General features: G+C 42.3%; 2 protein-coding genes and 1 pseudogene across 6 annotated transcripts in view; 1 reads left to right on the forward strand and 2 right to left on the reverse strand.

The window, feature by feature from the left end:
* Positions 1–1432: 1432 nt before the first annotated feature.
* Positions 1433–4470, reverse strand: LOC112443597 (protein tyrosine phosphatase type IVA 1-like; annotated as a pseudogene).
* A 312-nt stretch (positions 4471–4782) lies between these two features.
* LOC132342952 (uncharacterized) lies at positions 4783–4917 on the reverse strand. The gene is given in 1 exon segment (XM_059877951.1): positions 4783–4917. A coding segment is annotated over 1 exon segment (135 nt).
* A 6754-nt stretch (positions 4918–11671) lies between these two features.
* NFE2L2 (NFE2 like bZIP transcription factor 2) overlaps positions 11672–20754 on the forward strand; it is a 32634-nt gene continuing 23551 nt past the window's right edge. For 2 of the 5 annotated variants that reach the window (XM_024999479.2, XM_005202311.5), the window contains exon 1: positions 12914–13041. Coding sequence is in view for 1 of the 5 variants with exons in the window: in NM_001011678.2 (NP_001011678.2) it covers positions 11822–11866 (45 nt within the window). In the remaining 4 variants the exon portion in view is untranslated. 5 annotated transcript variants of the gene reach the window in all.

Here is a 20754-nt window from a genome sequence, read left to right on the forward strand (position 1 = left end):
GTGCTGCGATTCATGGGGTTGCAAAGAGTCGGACACGACTGAGCAACTGAACTGATCTGATCTGATCTGATTATTACATTTATTAAGAGGTATCTGACTTTTCTTCTGTTAGCCATGTTGATGTCAATCTCTTCCTCATACCTACTCTCGTCAAATTAAGCTTTCTAAGAGATAACAGATTCACACTATAGTAAGTGATTAATGCATAACTCACTCAGAACAGGGTATAGACTGTTGAAATCATAATGGTGATCTGTTGGAAAAATGATACTTTTGATAAAGCCCAGTGATCAAATCTGACATTGATTGGCAGTTTGCTTTGAAGATCTTGGGCCATGAAATCTGAATTGTATTCCTTAGAGTAATATTCTTCAAATTCACCTATGAGCCACTAACAATCAAATACAGGTTTCTAGGGACCCTTATAATTTCTTTTTTATGTATTTATAGATTTAGATCAATAGTAGAGGGTTGATAAACAACAATCAAGAAAGAAAAACAAATACAGGGAAAATATTAAATTGAATTTCAATGTGAAAATTATGGCAAGGCTTTAATATATCCCAATAGCATAAAATTATGGTTCACCCTTCAAAGTTAAATGAGGTGCATGGCAAAAATTATAGGATAGCTCAGAGTTCCTATATTGTTTAATTATTTACAAAGAATTGGTTGGTGTCTTGGAACTAGCTTGGCTTAGTGAAAAAACAAAGGTTTTGGAATGAATTAAACCTAGGATTTCAGGGAATCCCCTGATAGGCCAGTGGTTAGGATTCCGTGCTTCCACTGCAGGAGACAGGGCTTCGATCCCTGATTGGGAAGCTAAGGTCCTCATGCCTTGTGGAGTGGCCAAAAAAACCAAACCAAAACAAACAAAAAAACTCCTAGGATTTCACCTGAACTCTGGTGCGGAATCTTAGCCAAGTTACTGAACTGTGTGTCTTGGCCAAGTTACTATACTAGATTGTGCTCAGATTTATCCCCTGTAAAATGGTTGTTGTAAAGATTAGAAATAAAACATGTGAGGTGTCTGGAAGCAGAGCCTCATACATAGTATGTGCTCAGTCAAGTCTCACATGGCGCACCTTGAACAGTACAGCCATTGATTTTTTTTATTAAATTGAATAGACTATTAGGAGATTAAATGTTGGTATTATATGACCTTCTTCCTGGAGTGGACAATTGAAATTGAAAGGACCTATTTTTTGCTGCTGACTGTACAGTAATTACTTCCCCAAGATACTAGAATGGGCACACTTTAACAAGAAATGTCTCTGTAATGTTCCTTTATGGAGAATTCTATAGTGTGCAGAAAAAACTTCCTCTATTTTATAAATCAGTATTTTCACAAAAAATCTATTTATTTGGTGTTTAGGACCCCATTTAAAAAAACAATAAAATTGCAGTGCCTTTTCAGAAGAGTAGTTAATAGATGATTTTAACCAATTTGATTAAAATTGTACCTGGTAACAACTAGGGTTTCAAAAGGAGAGGAAAAAAAGAGATAGATAATACTTGTTGCTTCTCAGTATGGTGCAGGAACCACAAGTGGGTCCATCAATGCATGGTGAGTGGAAGAAATTCAGAGGCACCAGCTGAAAGTAAAATCTCAGTGTTCTGTAGTTTTTTTTTAATAACCCAAATTTGCACTAAGGTGCATATTTTATATTTTCTGGATTTTATATGTCATGTAAATCAACAGTCAAGATATTTCTTTACCATAGCTCTTTGATTTACCTAACAGTAAAGTTTCTAATAATGAAGTATATTGTAGGGATACATCCCTTCCTTTCAGTCAACATATAAAAAACATTATATTACACATTAAAATTGCTGTGCCATGAAAAGATAGTCATCATCTTTAGTCATTGGGAGATGTGAATTCAATGAAGAGTATATACATATGCACATATTTATTAATAATTACATGTGTCACATATACATGTGTGTATATATAAATATACTATATATTAAATATTAATTATAATATATATTAATAATATCAAGTAATCTTGGAAGGGATATGAAGGAATTGAAATTCTTATTAGGTTGTCAGTGGAAATGTAAAATGGTATAAACACTTAGGAAAAGGTCTAGCGTTTCTTATAAAAGTTAATCATGCTCCTACCATATGACCCAGCTATTCTACTCCTAAGTATCTACCCAAAAGAAATGAAATATATATCTATACAAAGACCTACACATGCATGTTTCACAAGTTTAAAAATGCAAACAACCCAATATATTATCAACATGTGAGTGGATAAACAAACAGAAGTATACCCTCACAATGAATATTACTCTACAATAAAAAGGAACTAGCTATGGATACATGCAATAACATATATGAACCTCAATTATGCAGAGCAAAGTAAGCTAGATTTAAAAAGAGTACATATTGGACAAGCTCACTGATAATATTCTAGAACATGCAAACTAATTAATAGATGCAGAAAGTAGATGACTGGTTGCCTAGAGATGGGATGGGGGAACAGAGAGAAGCAGGAATTAAAGGAGACATGAGCAAATTTGGGGGGATAAAACTTACATTCATTATTTTAATTGTGTTGATGGCTTCATATATATATATATATATATATATCAAAACTTATCAAGTTGTATACTTGAAATTTATGCCACTTACTACATGTTGATTATACCTCAATAAAACTGTCTTACAGAAAAATCATTGTGTTGATTTTTCTTTTTTTTTGCATTTCATTATTTATTTAATGTTTAAGCTCTTGCACTAGATTTTTACAAGCTGGTGAACACTGACAAATTATTTCTTCACAGTACTATAACCACATGTTCCTGGACAATATAAATAAATAGTTGAGCTAACGTTAATACACATCACCATTTCATCAATTACATAATAAAACAAATTGTCAAGTATCCAAATATTAAGTTACACAGCTCAAAAGGTATATAAAATATTAAATGTCTATTTAATTCATTAGCAGAAACCCACTTTTTTTTTTTGCAAGAGAAGCTGGGAATCACACTTCAAGCAAAACCAAGTTGGTAAACAACTTCAGGTAAGTATGGAAAAAATTACAAGAATTTCAGAAATTTTGACTAAGAATTGTTTTAGTTACAATAACAAAGTATTTGTACCTTTTAAGAAATACTTACTAAATTAAAGTACATATTCTACATGTTCTGCACAAGACAAAGGCAATGTTTTACTAAAAATACTTAATAGCCCCCTCCCATTCTGTTTTCAGGCCCTCCCTGGAAGCTGCACCCCAAAGTGCAAACATTAAAATGAACTGTAAGGCTTTTGTCTAGAGACATTAAAGACATGTGCTTCTGTACAATGTAGATTTTCAAAATGGAGGCCTTCTACAACACAAAATGAGATTTATAGGAAGATATTAAATAATCACTGTAAGACTTGGTTAATTAAAAAGGGAGCAAATCTGATGTATCCTGGTATGAGTGTGGGAGATGGAAATATATTGTGAGCAAACCTCATAGGCCCTACTTTCTGTGTTTGAAATGATGCAAGGAATAAACCACGTAAGGTCCAGAGTGCTCATAGTTCCTGGGATTTGTTCTATATGATACTAAAAATATACAAGTATTGTGCTGGGTATTTTGGCACCTAGTCTTTCTAAATTTCTTACATATTGATAAGATTCTGGCATGGAAACAGATTTAAAGATGTGACTCAATACTGCATGATTTCAGGAAGGGTCAACTGGTACAAATTATAAGCACATTTTAAATGCTGAACAGCATGAGTTCTTTACTAGTATCCAAATAGGTTGATCATAACCTGAACAGAGTCTGCAATTCTGCCAGGCTTGTGGCCTGGTGAAACTGCTCTTCAACACTCCTCTGGAGCTTCAGTAGACTTATTCACCAAGCCAACAGGCTATCTACTATGTACAACAAATTCCATCCTGTCTCAGGTTCCACTTCTAAGCAATGGCATCACACACCCTGGTTTTATTGACTGCAACAGTTGTTTCTATGCCCAATGGAGTCTTTGAAGCACAGCTGCATTTTAGGATGATACTTCTCCAAATTCAAAAGTTGCTTGCCGTTAAAAGCTCCTCGCCACTTTCTTATGAACTGTACTCATCTTCATGTTTCATTCCACCTTCAGTTAGTGCTAGGGTGACTGGAGCTCTGCCAAGGTCCACAACACAATGAACAGCAATACCACAACCACGGTCTTCACGAAACTTAATTTTCACAAGACGTGACCAATCATCAACAGTCTGGTTAGATGGTGGTGCGCCATCATCAAAAGGCCAACTGAGAACACGGATGCCTTCTTTCTCCACAAGGAGTAGTGTCACAAGTTGCTTCACATACTCTTACTATAGTGGAACTTCTTAAGTTCCGCTATAAATTTGTTTAAGGTCGCATTAGTTGGGTTGTGTGTAATAAGAAATCTCATGTGTATGTAACTTCTACAGGAGCTGGGGGTTAATTTAGTTAACTCAATAGGGATGTGAAACAACTTAAAAAATTGAATACAGAAATGATGCGAAGAAACTGAGTCACCTTCAATATACGCCACTTGAAATTCTCAGTGCTTTTGAGTATGAAATTGGGAGTAATGAATGAATGAACCTCTTAACAAGAAGCAGCAGTTCTTCAATCCAGTAATACTGAGGCAATAGAAAGGAAGAGTACTGAGGTGTACCCCATCCAGGTCAAAACTCTTGTAAAAAATGCTCTGTGGATTTCAACTCAACACCTCTGTGTCCAGGTTAACCAGTCTTCTGGGGGCTTTGTGGTGGAGCAGTAATGAATTTCTGCAGTTCACCTGTCTGCACAGAGGTCATGCTGTGCCTGGCAGTAATCTCCACTGCCCTTCAAAAACTTCATAAATGTGTGACCGAGAACACCACAGAACTAAGGAATATATCTGCTCATTGAAAATTGTGGCCTAATCATACAGCCAGTCCCGAGGCTGCGGCAGTGGCAGGGCAGGCGCAGCAGGGCAGGGGTGGCGGCGGTCACTGTAGGGCAGCAGCGGAAGCGCCTAAGTCCTGATTTTTCTTAAAAAGGAAGAATCAACCATGACCTCTGCCATTAAGTTGGATAGACTACCCTTTTGTGGCATTCACCACTTACTGGCTATGGTCAATTGTAAAGTTTTATTACTGGACTATAAGGACTTTGAGAGTAGAATCCAAGTTTAACTCATCTTGGTCTTCCGTCTAACCCACAGCATGGTGCCCTTCATCAACTGTTATTTTTTAAATGAATGAATTATCTGGATAATGTTTGGCAAAACATCTCAGAAAACATTTTTTCCTGAGTTCCCTAATTAACCCTTGCCATTCTTTTAAACATCCATCAGATAGCAAATCTGCATGCTTAAAAACTTTAGAGCCGGAGTGACCTGCTCAGCTACTTGCTAACTGTTTGACCATAAATAAAATTAGCTAGCCTCTCTAAGCCTCATTTTCCTCACTTCTAAAGAGGGTAGTAATATACCTATGGGCTTCTCAGGTGGCTCAGTGGTAAAGAATCCACCTGCGAATGCAGGAGACACACGTTGGGTCCCTGGGTACAGAAGATCCTCTGGAGGAGGAAATGACAACCCACTCCAGTATTCTTGCTTGTAAAAGCCTGTGGACAAAGGAGCCTGGTGGGCTATAGTCCATGGGATCGAAGAGTCGGATAGGACTGAGCACGAGCACAATAATGCACCTATGTCACTGGTTTTCTGAAAGGATTAAATTAAACAGTCCATATAAAGTGCATGGCCCACAGTGTAAACCCAAAAAGGCAAGTGAATTCGTACATTTGCCATCACAGACTTTTGCAAGTTTATAAACTCCAAATACTGAAATAATTTATTTTTCATCAGAAGAAAGAAAATGTAATGAACTAGTACCTGAGTCTTTTGAGGAGAGATAGCTGTAAACACATTAAAGTTACCTGCACGTTAGGCTTTTTAAGAAGCGTACAACCAGAGAAATTTCATTTGTTGGACAAAGTAGAAGGGTACAATAGCTTGTAGTCTTGTCAGTACATTTTATACCTTGTTCTTAGACCTTTTCATTAAAACAGAAAAATTAAAGCCTTGTCGTTACACAGAGGGGATGAAGTTCCAAATAGCCCATTTAGTTTCTTCTTACACTTCACTTTGAGGTTCTTACATGTGGAAATCCTGTTATCATATTTGTTTGCAAGCTTTCTCTCTAGTGAAAAATACTTTATCATTCAGCCTATGGGGAATTAATTAAATGAAATGTGGAAAAATGTAATCTTCAGGGACCTCTGCTGTGGGTACTCTCAGTAAATACAGCACAGCTAAGGGACTCTGCAGAGATGTGGCCTAGAGTGGACAGAGTTCTGGGCTTTAGGTCCAGCCGGTTTGAAATAAAATAATTTTCTTGAGCCTTGAGCAATTCATTTCATTGTTTTGCAGTCTTTTGATTTATAATATGGGGACTAATCACATAGTCATGATTTATAGGGAATGTTTATAAAATATATGGAATAATTATGATTAATAAACTAGGTTATTAACCTCTTCCAAAAATAAGGTGCTGACATGTAAATAACATTTGTATCTGAGGCTTTAGTTCTGGTTCAGTGCTAGATATGCCTGCAGAAGTCCAAATCAATTCATCTTACTGGAAGAACATAAGTGTTCTTCTACTCCTGGCTCTGCCAAAACCTAGTTCTGTGCTCACTGGTAACCACTTCACCCCCTCAATTTCTTCAAACGTAAAAGTAGAGAGCTGGATTAGATCAGGGAGGGAAAACACATGACATATACTGACATTCCTATCTGTCTGTGCCCCTGGCAGACACTGTTAGTCAATCACTGAAATTTTTCTACCCAAATTAGGAAGCTGCTTCTGAACTCCTCTCAGCAAAACATCCTAGGCAGTCACTACCCATCATTGAGAGTTAGCAACCAAAATAAAACATACTTGCCATCTTTGAGACAGAGTATCTCTAAGGGTTCTTTTAATTCCAATATTACTCAAAGGTCAAAATGAGAGTCTGCTCCAGAAAGAAGTATGTTGGCAAATCTTACTTCCCTTTTCACATTCCAGCCTCTGAATGTTAAAGACTTTGCAAGGCCTGTCCATGAGGATATTCTGCTCTTACATTATTGCATTTTGCCTTTTATTTGTCCAAAATGAAAACAGGTTAGTGGATTTCCCCCAAATTCTGAAAATACATACTGTAAATCTTTGAACAATCCAGAACAGTACAAGGATGAAAGTGAGAAGTATCTGATATTCAAAATCCATTATTAATATTTGGTAACCAGTCTTGCAGTCATAGGTCTAGGCGTGTTTTCCTGTACTCTAATTTCCCCATACAGCAACATTATGTATGAACAACTTTGCACATCACTTGGATCCTGCACTTCTCTATGTACTCTTAACATGCCATCTTTATCTGGGGGCTCCTATTCTGCAGAGCGAAACTTTGCAAATATAGCAGCAGATTGAAAGAGCAAAAGATCTTTAGACCCTTACTACAACTACGCTTAAAGATGTGGTCAAATTCTCCAGGCTCCTCTCTAGTAAACGCAGAATGGAAATATTTGTAAATCTTGTGGTTAAAATTCAATTTGAAAATGAAATGGACCCAGTGTCTTGGGAGAAAAGCAAGGGTTCCTCCTTTACCTCTGTACCCCAACACAACTTTTTTTCCTGCTTATTACTGTAAAAGTAATATATGTTTTTTTAAGGAAAATGCAGGCAGGCGAAAATGAGAAAAAATAAAAAGCATTTGTAACCTAATCAGAATAATTGTGGTTAACATTTTGGAATGTGTATGTTTGTCTTTTTTTTCCTATGCATATATTTTTATGTTGGTATCAACATACATAATTCAAAAGCACTCTTTTAAACTTCCAGGTTTTTCTCTTCACACACTGCATTGCAGTTCCTGTAGGGCACTCATTCTATTATGAGCAGGAAACTACAAGAGTTAAAGCTGGCTTTGGTAATATACAACTCTTTGTATTAGTAGTTTGCACAGTGAGGTGTGCGCTCACCAAGGAACCAATGTTATGGGTGTGTTTTTAAACTAATACGCCTATTATTTTGAACACTACTGTACTGGAGTTTAGTTTATCCACTGGGCATGATGCTCCTGAAGTTCAAATTCCCTCAGCAGATATCCAGCAAGGATGTTACATAACTGGGATAAATGAGGTCATGTTAGGGCCAAAATCTCTGTATGCATTTATACCTCAATCTACTTAACTGATGGAATATCTGTGTTCCTTAAGTGTATTTGCATAAAGAGACTATCTCACCATCATCTGTCTAATGGTGTGATACTGATACATACTGTGATGAGGTGATTTACTTTGTATGTAGCAGTGAAGAGGTTATAACACAGGAAAAATACCTTCTTCATTCACAGGGTGGTCAATTCCTCCTGAGGGTTTGAGACTCTTGTTAAACTGCAAAGTACCATCCCTATATGTGATGCCAATAATTGTTAACAAACAAAAAGCAGCCAGGAGAAAACGTGTCTTTGATATTCAATATATGCTGTTTGGTTATCTATTGCTGTGAAACAGACCCAAAAACAGACCCAAAACAATTTATTATAATCTCTCACAATTCTCTGGGCTGACTGGGCTCACCCAGGCAGTCTTCTGCTGGTCTTGCTTGGAGTCTCTTATATACGATTGCAGTCAGATAGCAGCTGGGGCTGAGGTCTCCTGGGGTTCAACTGGGTGGCTAGATGAGCTAGTCTGGTTTCTTCACTCATATGTCTGGTGCCTTGGTTCACATAGCTGCTCCTTCCACTTGAAGTCTCACCCCCCAGGGCTTTTCCCCACAGCCTCTCTTCCCACAAAGATAGTCAGACTTCTTACATGATGGCTGACTTCTAAGACTGTAAAATTCAAAGCTGTCAGGCCCTTTTAAAGCTTAGTGGAGACTTGGCATAGTGTCACTTCCGGCCTCCCGTAAGTTACAGCAAGTCTCCGGGCCAGCCTTGGTGCAATGTGAGGGACTACACAAGCACAGCAACACACCAGGAGGGGCAGTTCACTCAGTGCCATCTGGGCAAACTAGCTACTGGATCTGCTCCCACTGGAGGCTGTACAAATTTAGAATTTTAACAATAATGCCAAGGGAGTTTGGATACTTTCTTGGTGAAACATGGAGTACAATGAAAAGGAATAAGCAGAGGGAAGAAGCCTCAAGGTGATGGAGGACTTTGAAAACAGTAGGTACTTTCTTGGGTCTTGCAAATTTGGCAGATTAGATCACGGAGAAGGTGAAATAAATGGGTCATTGCATCATGGTTATCCAAACTTTGCATACTTGGAAGGCTTACCTGATGATGCTTGTTTTTTATGACAGTTCCGGAACTAAGTGTTAAAACTTGGTCACGCATCTCAAGCGTACCTGGAGGGTTCCCTTTCTAAGGATGGCAAAGAATTCAGATAGAAACATACACAGGTTAGTAGAATGTGAAGCCAATTGAGGGGGAAAATAAAATAGCAAGGAGAGCTGACGGTAAAATAACTCCCATGGCAACAGGTCAGGAGAGAAAAACCAGCAACCTGGAACTCCTTGGTGCACAGTATCTGTGCCTTCATGGCACTACATTTAAGTTTAGAGGGCAAGGCCTCGTTTCTCACATGGATATATCTTGCATCAGAGTTCTGCAAAGACCAGGAACCTCCTTGATGTGGGTGGTCCGAGACTGGGGTTTCCTCCTCTTGTGCTGAATCCCCATTTAATGCCAAACAGCTTTGTTTCCTTAATTTTTCTTAAACATGTTCAGACTGTTATCCTATTGTCCTCCTCCCTTTGAAAATATGTACTCTGCAGGTGCCTGAAATAATATACTCCCAGTAACTGCAGTTTTGCAAAAGTAAAGTTTATTTTATTCAGTCTAAACTCAACGGAAATTTGTTGCCCAACAAGGAAATACCAAATTTTATAAGCCACTGGACGGCAGCCATCATGTCGTATATGACTTTGTTATCGCCTGCCTTCTGGGCTTTCTGTCTACCTTCTCCATGTACTAATTTTAATAAGTAACTTGAATTGTTAGCAATATACTCTGGTGCCATTCTTTGACGCAGAAATGTCATTTCATAATGTCTCTGCATATTCCATGTCAGGTTCACTGTAAATCACTTCTCCTGAACTTGTTAGTGCGCAGATCATTTTTCGGGCTTCTCACTTAACAGCTGAAAGTTTAATTCAAAGTGAAGAAACTTACTTCAGTTACAAGCAATTACTTTAGGCTTCACTTACCTTAAGAAATATTCGAACATATAAATCAACAGGTAAGTCCTGGGAGTGTCAAATTATGCAACCGAGAGAAAGTAAGTTCTTTGCAGCTTTGGGGGCGTTGGTCTACTGTAGTCAGGCTTTTTTATGGTTTTCTTTTTTTTTGGCCTCAGGTTTTTGAATGAAATAGTAAAACCAGTGCCAGACACTGTCTACTCCACCTGGTTTTGCATAATTCGAAGAAGTCAGAAACTGAAAACCAGGCTTGTTAAAGAGCTAGAAAGAGTGCTGTTGCATAAGAGAAAACAAAACTAAATCATTTCTCTATTCTTTTTTAAATCATAAGATTTCACAATATTCCTGTTTTCAAGTACTTGAAGTTTGCTCTGGGCACCGACTACTTTTTAAATAATTGTTTTTAATGTGCAGTGAATAATACACATTCATTGTAGATTTAAAACATACTTAAAGTAACAAAGAGAAAAATAAAAATCATTCAAGGTCCTGCAACTATTAATATTACTAGTAATATTTTGAAGAACTTTTTTTTTTCTAGGTACATGCTTTCACAGAACGGGTCCACACTACACAGTTTTATAACTTGTTTTTTTGCGTTTTTGTTTTTAAAATCGTATCTTGAGTACATGAAAACTTCTAGAGGTTATGACACGTTTGTCATATCGAACGGGGTTAAAAATCTCCATCTGTGGTGTGGCGAGTGCACTCTGGTGGGAAGAGAATGCTCCGGGTGGGCAACATCGACCACTCTCCGATCCAAAGAGACTTCTCTGTTTGCCCTCGGCGACTGAAGCCTGGCGAGAGTGCAAGGCGTGGGAGTAAGTGGAGGGCGATCAGGGTGACTGCGAGCACGAGCTCCCCGCGCGGTCCACTTCTCCCCCAGGCCAGTCTCACTGGCTGAACCGGAGCGAAAGGGCAGCCCGCGGGGCGCTGGGCCCAGGTCCCGGCTTCCGGCCCCCACCCCCGGGGCTGGCGCCACTCTCGGGCGGTGGGGAGAGATAAAGCCGGGCAAGGTTCTGCAAATCCAAAGCAGGGAGGCGCAGCTCCGATACCATCGCCTTTGCCGAGTCTCCAAGCGTGTTTGTTTCAACTGTTTAAACTGTTTCAAAGCACCCGAACCCCAGCGACCTTCGGCAAACAACTCCTAATCCCGCGGGCGGGGAGCGATGGCTGCATTCGCCGGAAGGGCAAACTGAGAGTGGAGCCCGGGGAGCTACGGGGGCCCTCCTCCAGGCACTCTGCCAGCCCGCAGCCGCCCCTGAGACCCCCGCCCGCAACTCTTTCCCGCCCCAGGACGGCCAGCTTCTTGCGTCAGCCCCGGCGAGGGTGGGGGATTTTCGGAAGCTCGGCCCGCTCGGCCGGCTGGGGAAGGAAGGGCCTGGGCTCTTGCCCCGCCCTCGGGGGGCGGGAGGCGGAGCGGGGCAAGAGCCCGGTCGGCGACTCCGGCCAAGTCAGGGAGAAGCGAGTTCCTAGGATCCCCCAGGAGCCGCCGCCGCCGCCGCCGCCGCCGCCACCAGTACCGCCGTGTCCGCTCCAAGCCTCGGCAGCCGGAACAGGGCCGTCGTCGGGGAGCCTCAAAGCACCGTCCTCAGCTCAGCATGATGGACTTGGAGCTGCCGCCGCCGGGACTGCCGTCCCAGCAGGTGGTGCCAGGACGGGAGCAGGGGCTCGAGGGAGCCGCGGCCCGGGAGGGACAGCCGCATCGGCCTCTTTCCCCGTCTGTGGCCGGAGCTCGGACTGCAGCGGCCGCGCGCGCACCAGAGCCGCCGCGCTTGAGCTGGGGCCGGGGGAGGGGAGTGGCGACCCCAAGGGTGGCGAGGGGTATGGGGGGCGCGGCCGAATGGTGTGACTGACAACGCCCCCGCAGCCCCCGAGGGCGATAGGGTTGGGGTTGGGGGGCTACGCCAGCGCGCGTGGGGGCGAAGGGCGTCTCTAACCGCGTCCCGGATCGCCGGAGCCGAGACGCTGGAGCCGCGGCCGGCCCCCTTTCCGAGTTTGAGCGGCCGGGAGGCAACCGGGTAGGAGAGGGCGGACGCTGGCGGTCTGAGCCGGCGCGGCCCGGCCCTTCCGGGGCTGCGCCGCTCCCCCGCCTCGGAGCCGGCAAAAATGTGCCTAGTCACGGGGCCGCTCTCGGGGGAACTGAGGTCTCCGGGCTGGGACCTGGAACCCCTCCTCTGCCGCTGCCCCTCTGCCCAAGACCTCCGAGGGCGCGAGCCGCGGCGCTGTTACCCTGCTGAGGGTTCTCCTAGGCAGAGTGATCAATCAGTCCAGCCTTGCGATCGCCCTTAGGTCACTTGGCGAAAATGCCCAGCTCCCAGGGTGGGGGCAGGCGGAGGTCACCAAGCGCCCAGCGCACTCGGTTTCCCCGACGTACGGCGATCGAACCCTGCCCTGCGCGCTGCCTCGCCCGGAGGGAAAGGTTCGGGCTCGTAGAACTCTTGAGTCGGCCCCTAGCAATACCCCGGCAAGGGCGGGCGGGGCGGTGGACTCTGAAGTCCGACGCGGCTTCGCTCCCCTTCTCCCTACAGCTCCCCGCGGCTTCTCGATCCCGGCGCTGTGTCTCCCGATGGCGCACGCCGCGAGCGTGGTCCCGGCGCCGTGACAGTGGCCGGTTGGCTGTCACGGCGGCCCTCAGTGGGCCCTTTCCTGCTTTGTAGCGTGCAAACCTTGCCGCGCCGAGGCCAAGGGACAAGTTGGAGCTGTTGATCTGTTGCGCAATTGTTATTTTCCCCAGGGCGGCTTTGTCTTTGGATTTAGCGTTTCGGAATTACAATTCCAAAATGTTTAAGGCAGGATATTCTGTTCTCTGCTGTCAAGGGTAAGAATTTCGAGTGTAGATTAGCATTTCTGTTGTTTTTAGGCTGTTACTAAATTTTGTGCTTTCATACATTGTTTCTCTTTTGCGTGCTTTGCCTCAGTTGCTTTCCTAGTATGTTACTTCTTTTGAGAGGGCAGAGGGTGGGACAGCTGTGTCTCATAAAGCTTTGCTAACAAGTTCTGTAAATGTCGCAAATGTGGAAACAAGTTTCTGTATATATTTTGTAGGGACTTTTTAAAGGAGTAGATAATTTCCAATTTGTGTGTGTGAATGCGTTCTTTGGAAAAATATTTAGTTCAAGGAAATGTGTAACCTAATAGGAACGGTAAATATATTGAAGCTCTTAAACATCAAGCTTTAGACTAATCCTGAAGTAAGGTTTTGAGTTATTGACAATGTACTGATTGTGCCTTTTTTCCCCTTGAAGCTGTTTGTCTTGAACTTTCCCCCAGTAATGAATAAGATTGTATTCCTTCCTCCCCACGATATGAAGAAGTAAATTGTGCTTTCCGATTTAGCTGCTGTTCAATCCCTATAGCCATTTCTTTAATAATCTGTATGACCAAAGGATATATGATGCTAATAGACTTTAGTTTTCCTAGATTCAGGAATGTAGCCTAGAGTGTTATATTACTGAAGTTTTATTTCTTTCTTAACTATATAATTTAACATTCTGTATGCAAAGGTGGGTAAAACATCTTTACTGCTCTTTCTTTTAAATGTGAACTTTCCAGTTATGTTTGTTAAGGTAACTCCCTTTCCACCCTTTGTAATCAGACCTCAGCTTGCATATGTGAAGACTATAAAAGAAAATGGAATAAAAGAGTTAATGTCATGTCTGTAACTAAGATTCATATTACATCTTTGTAGTCCAGGAAGATTTGGACAGAGTCATAAGTGGATTCTAACCTTTTGTCAAAGAAACACCAGGTGCGAGGTGGTACAGGGGTGAAAGTTCTCCCCGCTTTGTGCAGAGAAGGTGTTGATGAAGAGCAGTAGAGTTTTACATTCTGAATTTCCATTAGCTTCTGGAAGGAATCATCCATTACCCTTTTCAAAGCTGTCTTGGAGAAAGTATTTTTGCATATGAGGAATGAAGTTGATCTTGGACTAGATAAGGTAACTTTTAAAGAAAAATAGGGCATCCCTCTCATCTCCAGAAGGTTGAGCAAAGAACAACTTGACTTTTTAGATATTTGGAAAAAAAACTCTTGAGAGATTGTGAAAGATCGTAGGAGGATTAAAAATGTAACTGAGTCTTTCTGCATTAAAAGTAGCTTGGGTCATTTTGGACTCTTTCTTGTCAACTTGGGTTTTTATAAACAGTGCTGGGAGGGGAAACCCCAAAATCTGACTTTCTTTAGGATAACCGGGAAGAATTGAAAGCCAAATACATTATTTGTCTTTATTTTTATTCAGGACGAATTATACTTACAGAGCTGCATGAGAAAAAAAAAGCCTCTGTGGGCTAGAAGCACTTATTTTCCCCCTGGGAATTTCCTCTCTACTGGTGGAACACATTTAAAGGGGGTTTTGTGTAAATAATATTTCTTCTTTGATTTTTCCTTCATCTGGGGTTAACGCGTCAGTGCAAATTCTCAGATTCAGGAGGAGTTTGGTACTAAGATAATCGTAGATGAGTTATTGGACACTTGTGTGCCAGGCAGTATGATAATTGCTTCACATGTATAATTTCACAGTCACCCTGTAGGAAATACTGTCTCCAGTTTCTAGGTGAGGAAAGAGGCATAAAGCAGCCAGGGGCCTGGGTCCTGCTTAAAGTGACTCAACTATTGAGTGGCAGAGGTGGGATTCAAACCCTGGTAGAAGGACTCCACTTCCGAAGTGGACCAAGACTAGTTAACTTTAAACAGAAGGAAACTCTTACGCTTGAAAAAATGGACAAATCGAGAAAAACTACAAGAAGGACAGGTAGGAAGTTTAAAAAGTAATCTTTGCACCTTTTCCAGTTACCAAGAAATTTAATAACTGTTTGTGAGGGGTGAGGTCAACCTTGAATACAGTGAAAGTAAATACAACCAGTCATTGGACCTATCGCATGGGAAACTTTTAAGGAAGACTAAGAGGCCTACCGGGGTTTGATTTAGAGAGGCAGGACCATTTCTTAATTTAATAATAGTTTTTAAAATTTCTGATATTTCAGCAGTATCTGAGATTCTGCCTTACATTTTTCAGGGACTGTTTTTCAAATCTCTTAGCTCCTGGTGACTTTAATTTTATTTGCCTTGTTAGTTGGTACATTCTCCTGTTCCATTGGCTCTTTTTATCTGGAAATAGTGGTCAAAAATAAGTTTGGTAATGAAGATGTTTGGTAGTGAATATGGTGAAGAGTGGGACAGACAGGGTTAATCCTGGTTGAAGGAAAGTGGAGAGAATGGGGAGAATTTGAGTTGAACACAACTAGTGGAAACCTGTTGGTTCAAATTAAACACTCATCTCCTGTTTCGGCATTTCTGAATTGAAGCAGGCATAAGGGCTCAAATTGAAGCCTTCTTGGGGTTTTGTGACTAGTACATTTCAAAATTAAATATTTCTTAGTCCTTATCTTTAAACAGATTGTTCTCAGAATTATTATTGTTTTGTTTGTCTTTGTTAAGGATACTGCAGGGTTTTTAGGATTCCGTGGATAATTTGCCTAAAAATTAATCTGACAACTCCCTGCACATTTAAAAGCCTGGCCCAGCCACTTCTGAAAGTTTGCTGGACTCTGTTGTTGCACAGCAGGGTTGTCGTTCTTTAGTTGCTAAGTTGTGTCCGACTTTGCGACCCCATGGACTGTAGCCCCGCGGAGTCCTCTCTCCATGGGATTTCCCAGGCAAGAATACTGAACTGGGTTGCCATTTCCTTCTCCAGGGGATCTTCTTGAGTCAGGGATCGAACCCCTGTCTCTTGCATGGCAGGCACATTCTTTACCACTGAGCCACCGGGGAAGCCCAGATAGCAGGGTGTAGGAGGATAAATGTACTAAAGGCGATATTCAACCAGCTTCCTTCACCAATGGCTATATGTTTAAGTTTACTGTAGAATGGAGAATAGAGTTTATATTCTGATAATAAGATATCTGTGAGTTTTAAAAATGTAATTACCAGCTGCTTTTAAATATGCTCTAACAAACATTTATTAAAAGGGCTCTAAGATACAGACCAAGGCATCTTTCATTGATAATGGTATGTTTTCTGGAAATGAGAGCAAAAAATACATTCAAGTGTATAACATTCCCAAAAAGTATTAGAAAAATACAAGTGTTCTTATACTAACTTTGCTCGCCAAGACAAAGCAAGATTGCTAAACAAAATCCTATCTTGCCTAAAGTTGGGGTTTTCTCTGTGTCAGCCCCTGCCACAGTAAACACTTTTTAACTATTATTATAAAGAATTTTAGGAACATTGAGGATTGGAAGCACTTTTTTAAAAATTGGAGTATAATTGCCTTACAGTATTGTGTTAGTTTCTGCTGAACAACAGTGCGAAGCGGCTATAAGTATACGTATGTCCCCTCCCTCTGGGACCTCCCTCCCATCTCACCCCTAGGTCATCACAGAGCACCAGGCTGAGCTTCCTGGCATATGTCCTGGCATATTACACCTTCAGAGCCTTATACAATCTTTCCCTGCGCGTGAGCATCTAAGTTTATTTGGCCCAAACTGCGGTAGAAGTGAAGACAAAGCCAGGACATAAGAGATACTTAGAGTACCAAATCCATCCTTCAAAGACCTTGTTGATTATTGAAAGTCACTATCATTCATCAGCAGCCTGTATTTTGCTTTTGCTGTTGTTATTGTCGTTTGGGTGTTTCGGAGCTCTGGATGGCTTGCGGGGATCTTCCCTGACCAGAGATTGAACCCAGGCCAGCAGCGAAAGCCCTGAATCCTAACCACTTGGGCCACCAGGGAATTCCCAACAGCCTGTATCCTGAAGGATTAAAAAAAATGCCCTGGCAGCGTTAATCAGTCATTCTTTTTCTCACAAACTTGGATAATTGAGACTCCCAGCCCTGTGACATCGACAGCATACTGATGAGATCCAGCCTCTCCGTTGCTTTTCTTCAAATCAGAGAAGAATAATTGGGTAAGAAAAGAAAACTGTCAGATGATTTTGGCTTTGAAGCCTTCTTCCAAACTTAAGAGTTTATTTTCTGCATTAGGCAGTTCTCAATCACTTTTTTAAATCTCCGATACCTGTCTTATACATGTATCTGTTCTTAACAGTTCGATTATAAGTTCCTTGAGAGCTGGGCAGAGAATTTATTTTGTCTGTTCTTTAAATAGATTTAGGAGATGTAAGCCCCATACAGCCCACCCATTTAAAGTGGGCAGTTAGGTGACCGAGTGTATTCAGAGTGTACCGTCATCAGCACAGTCAGTTTTAGAACATTTTCATCACTCCAGGGAGAAACCCCAGACCCATTAGCAGCCACCCTCCATTTCCCTTCAGCTCTCTTAGTTCCTAGTAACCACTCATTATACTCTTATCTCTATGGATTTGTCTCCTGGATATTTCATATAAATGGAATCATAGCCTGGGTGGTTCTGTGTGGCTGGCTTCTTTAACTTAACATGTTTACATAGTTTGACCATATTGTATCATATATCAGGACTTTGTACATTTTATTGCTGAATACTATTCCATTATATGGATACACTACATATTATTTGTCCCCTCCTCAGTTCATGGCCATTTGGGTTGTTTCTACTTGATATATATATTTGCTCCTGATAGCAGTGGTTCTTAAAATGTGCTTTATGTTAGAGTCGCCACCCATATTTCAAATACTGATGCCCAGGCCACATGTCTCGTTAAATTAAAATCTCTGTGGGTGGAGCATCAGTATCTTTTTCAAACCTCTGAAGGAATTCCATCATGCAAGTAGATTGAGAACCAGTGTTCTGGAGGAGTTGGCACGGTGCTTGGTACCTGTGGAAGGTATGTCTGTAGGGATTTAGAAAATCTGGTTAGGATGTTGCTTAATTCATGAAAGGAAGTGTTTTTATGTTTGATCACTGACCTTCACAGCCTTGAGATTAATAACCTACATCTGAGAACTGTGTTTAAGGCACCTGGTGAATGTTTGAAATTCAGTAAATATAACTTGCGCTCTGTAATCCCTCATGGAGATTTGGGTGATGATTTTAGTAGAATTCCTCTGTTTGGTCAGGAGTGTGGTGACTGATAACCTGCAGTGTAGATTATTTGGGAGTCATGTAGAGAAGGCAGTGAGGACCAGTGTGAGGCACTGGGGAGGATGGAGAGCCTGGAAGCTGGGGTGCGATACTGCCTCCCCCCACGAAGCTCCAAGCTCTGCATCCCTGGGCCTCCTTATCTTCCTCCAGTAAAAAACAAAACCTTCGATCTGGGACTCCCCTGGCAGTCCAGAGGCAAGGGCTTCAAGCTCCCAGTGCAGGGGCCTGGGCTTAGTCCTCGGTCAGGGGGCTAGAGCTCACCTGCCACAACTAAGAACCTGCGTGCTACAGCTAGAAGATTTCTCTGTTTCAGAACTAAGACCCAGCGTGGCCCAATAAATATTTAAAAACAAAAACTTCAATCTACAAGGCCACTTTTAGCAACTCAGCTTTTTGATTCTCTGTATATGCTTCGTAAAGTCAACTTTATATTCTGACCCCCGTGGCTACCATTTGTACTTACCTGGGTGGTTTCTGGTTTACACATTTGGAAATTGTTTGCGAGTTTGTGTGTGTGTGTGTGTTGTGCATCACACTGGAGGGTATGGTTCAGGACCTTCTGGAACTGTCTCAGCCCTGCCTTGAGGCAGCGTGGGAACAGGCCCAGCAGGGAGTGGGTGCTCCAAGCCGGCACCCATTTCTTTCAGTCTTTAGGCTCCTCTTTTGTGCGGCCCAGATCCAGTCTTTCCTGAGCCATCACCCACTGGAGGGGTACATTTAGTCTTCCTTTGAGAGCTGTCTGCTTTTCTAACTCTAGTCATCAGTAGTTTGAAATTCTTTTAATATGTCCCTCCTATTATTGCTTTAAGATTTAAAAAGCAGTACTATTCTTTCATTTATTTTGTGCTGAATGATATACGTATGTGTTTAAAGTATTGATACCTTAAAACAGAAGAATTTTGGTGTTAACACGCAGGCTGTATGCAGTGCAGACTTGTATTTCAGTGAGTGATCCTTCCTATTAAATGCCCTTTCCGCCCTTTGCAGGACAGAGCCGATGTCCGGGGCGGGTAATGCCACCCCACCCTCGTGTTTGTGTGGGAAGCACGGGCACTGTTGAGCGTGTATGGAGCGGCCTGCTGATAAACAGTATAGACGTTTGCTTTACTTCAGATTTGCCGGCCTTTTGTCTGCTCGGCTTCAGCACAGAATTGTAGTATCACCCCTGGAGGCAGAGCCCAGCCTATCCCCAGGGAATTCTGGATTGCAGAATTCCTGCAGAACTGCAGGGAGCAAGGGTAGATCCGGTTCTGTGGCCTCCTGTGAACAGAATAGGAAGAGGTGTGTCCCAGTGTCGGAGGGTCAGCTTAAGAACATGAGCGTTTTGCTGCTTGGTTTTACAGTCCTAGAGCAAGGGAGTCTTGCTACTGTGGCTAGAGAGTATTGAAGAACCCTGAATGTTTTTGACCTAGCCCTCCCAAAATTATTTTAATCGTTACAATCCTGGTAATGAAAACCACCAAAAATGAAAACTGTCATTTTTTTTCTTGCACTAGGAAAAACTGTCAGTTTTTGAAGACATCATTTTGTTCTTGGGGCTTCTCAGTGAGACATGATTAAAATGTCCATTGAGAAACCAACTCCAGAGGACAAGAGCCGGGGCAGTGAATTTCGTGCTAGCCGGGCTCCTCTCCCACCCCCAGCTCCTGTGTTCTTCCTCCTTTGGCTCCCAAGCTGAGACCAGGCCGAGAGTAAGAACCAAACTGTGGGATCAGGTTCTTTCTTTTCCTGCAGAGACAAAGGTTCACCATGTGCTAGAAACTTCTTTACCAGGCTGCATGTTTGGGAGGATCCTTAGGGCAGTGGGGATTGCAGGTTACTTTTCACTTGGAAAAAAAGTTCTGGAAGTAAAGGGGAGAGGTTGGGAGGAAAATTGGTTTAAAAGATTCCTTGTAATGAACCCAGGAGGGATACGCCTCTTTGGTCTCTCCGGTAGCTCTTTGATTTGCTCCTCAGCGTGCACCTCGTGCTTGGGTCCCTCACGTGAGAAAAGGGGAAGCATTTGGGGTATTTACTTGTGCTGTTTACGCTCACTGTCTTTAGTTCTTTAAACCACCCTGTTGAGGTAGGTTTGTTGTTACTGAGAAAATTCTTTGGAGATGCTAAGCAGCAGTCCAGAGCTTGGTTTAAGAACTAGAAGGCACAAGTATTTCAAGCAGAAGGATTTTATATAAGAAATTAATTATATAGGTGAGCCGAGAAACCAGCCAGCCAGCCTCAGGAAGCCACCTCCCAGTCCTGGGGCTGGAGGGGCAGAGAGAACAGGCGGAATTCAAGGAGCTGGGACCATGGAGAGAGGGGCTCTGCCTCCCGTCCTCAGCCTCTCTCCCTCTCCCAGAGTCTTGGTGGATTGTAGCTGGGAAGGGAGCCCGGGGACGGAGCAGGGGCAGGATGGGGAAGGGATCCGGAAAGTGTTAGTCGGTCAGTCATGTCCTACTCTTTGTGACCCCATGGATCCGTAGCCCAGCAGGCTCTTCTGTCCATGGAATTCTCCAGGCAAGAATACTGGAGTG

The sequence above is a fragment of the Bos taurus genome, chromosome 2 (genome assembly GCF_002263795.3).
Source record: "Bos taurus isolate L1 Dominette 01449 registration number 42190680 breed Hereford chromosome 2, ARS-UCD2.0, whole genome shotgun sequence".
NCBI lineage: Eukaryota > Metazoa > Chordata > Mammalia > Artiodactyla > Bovidae > Bos > Bos taurus.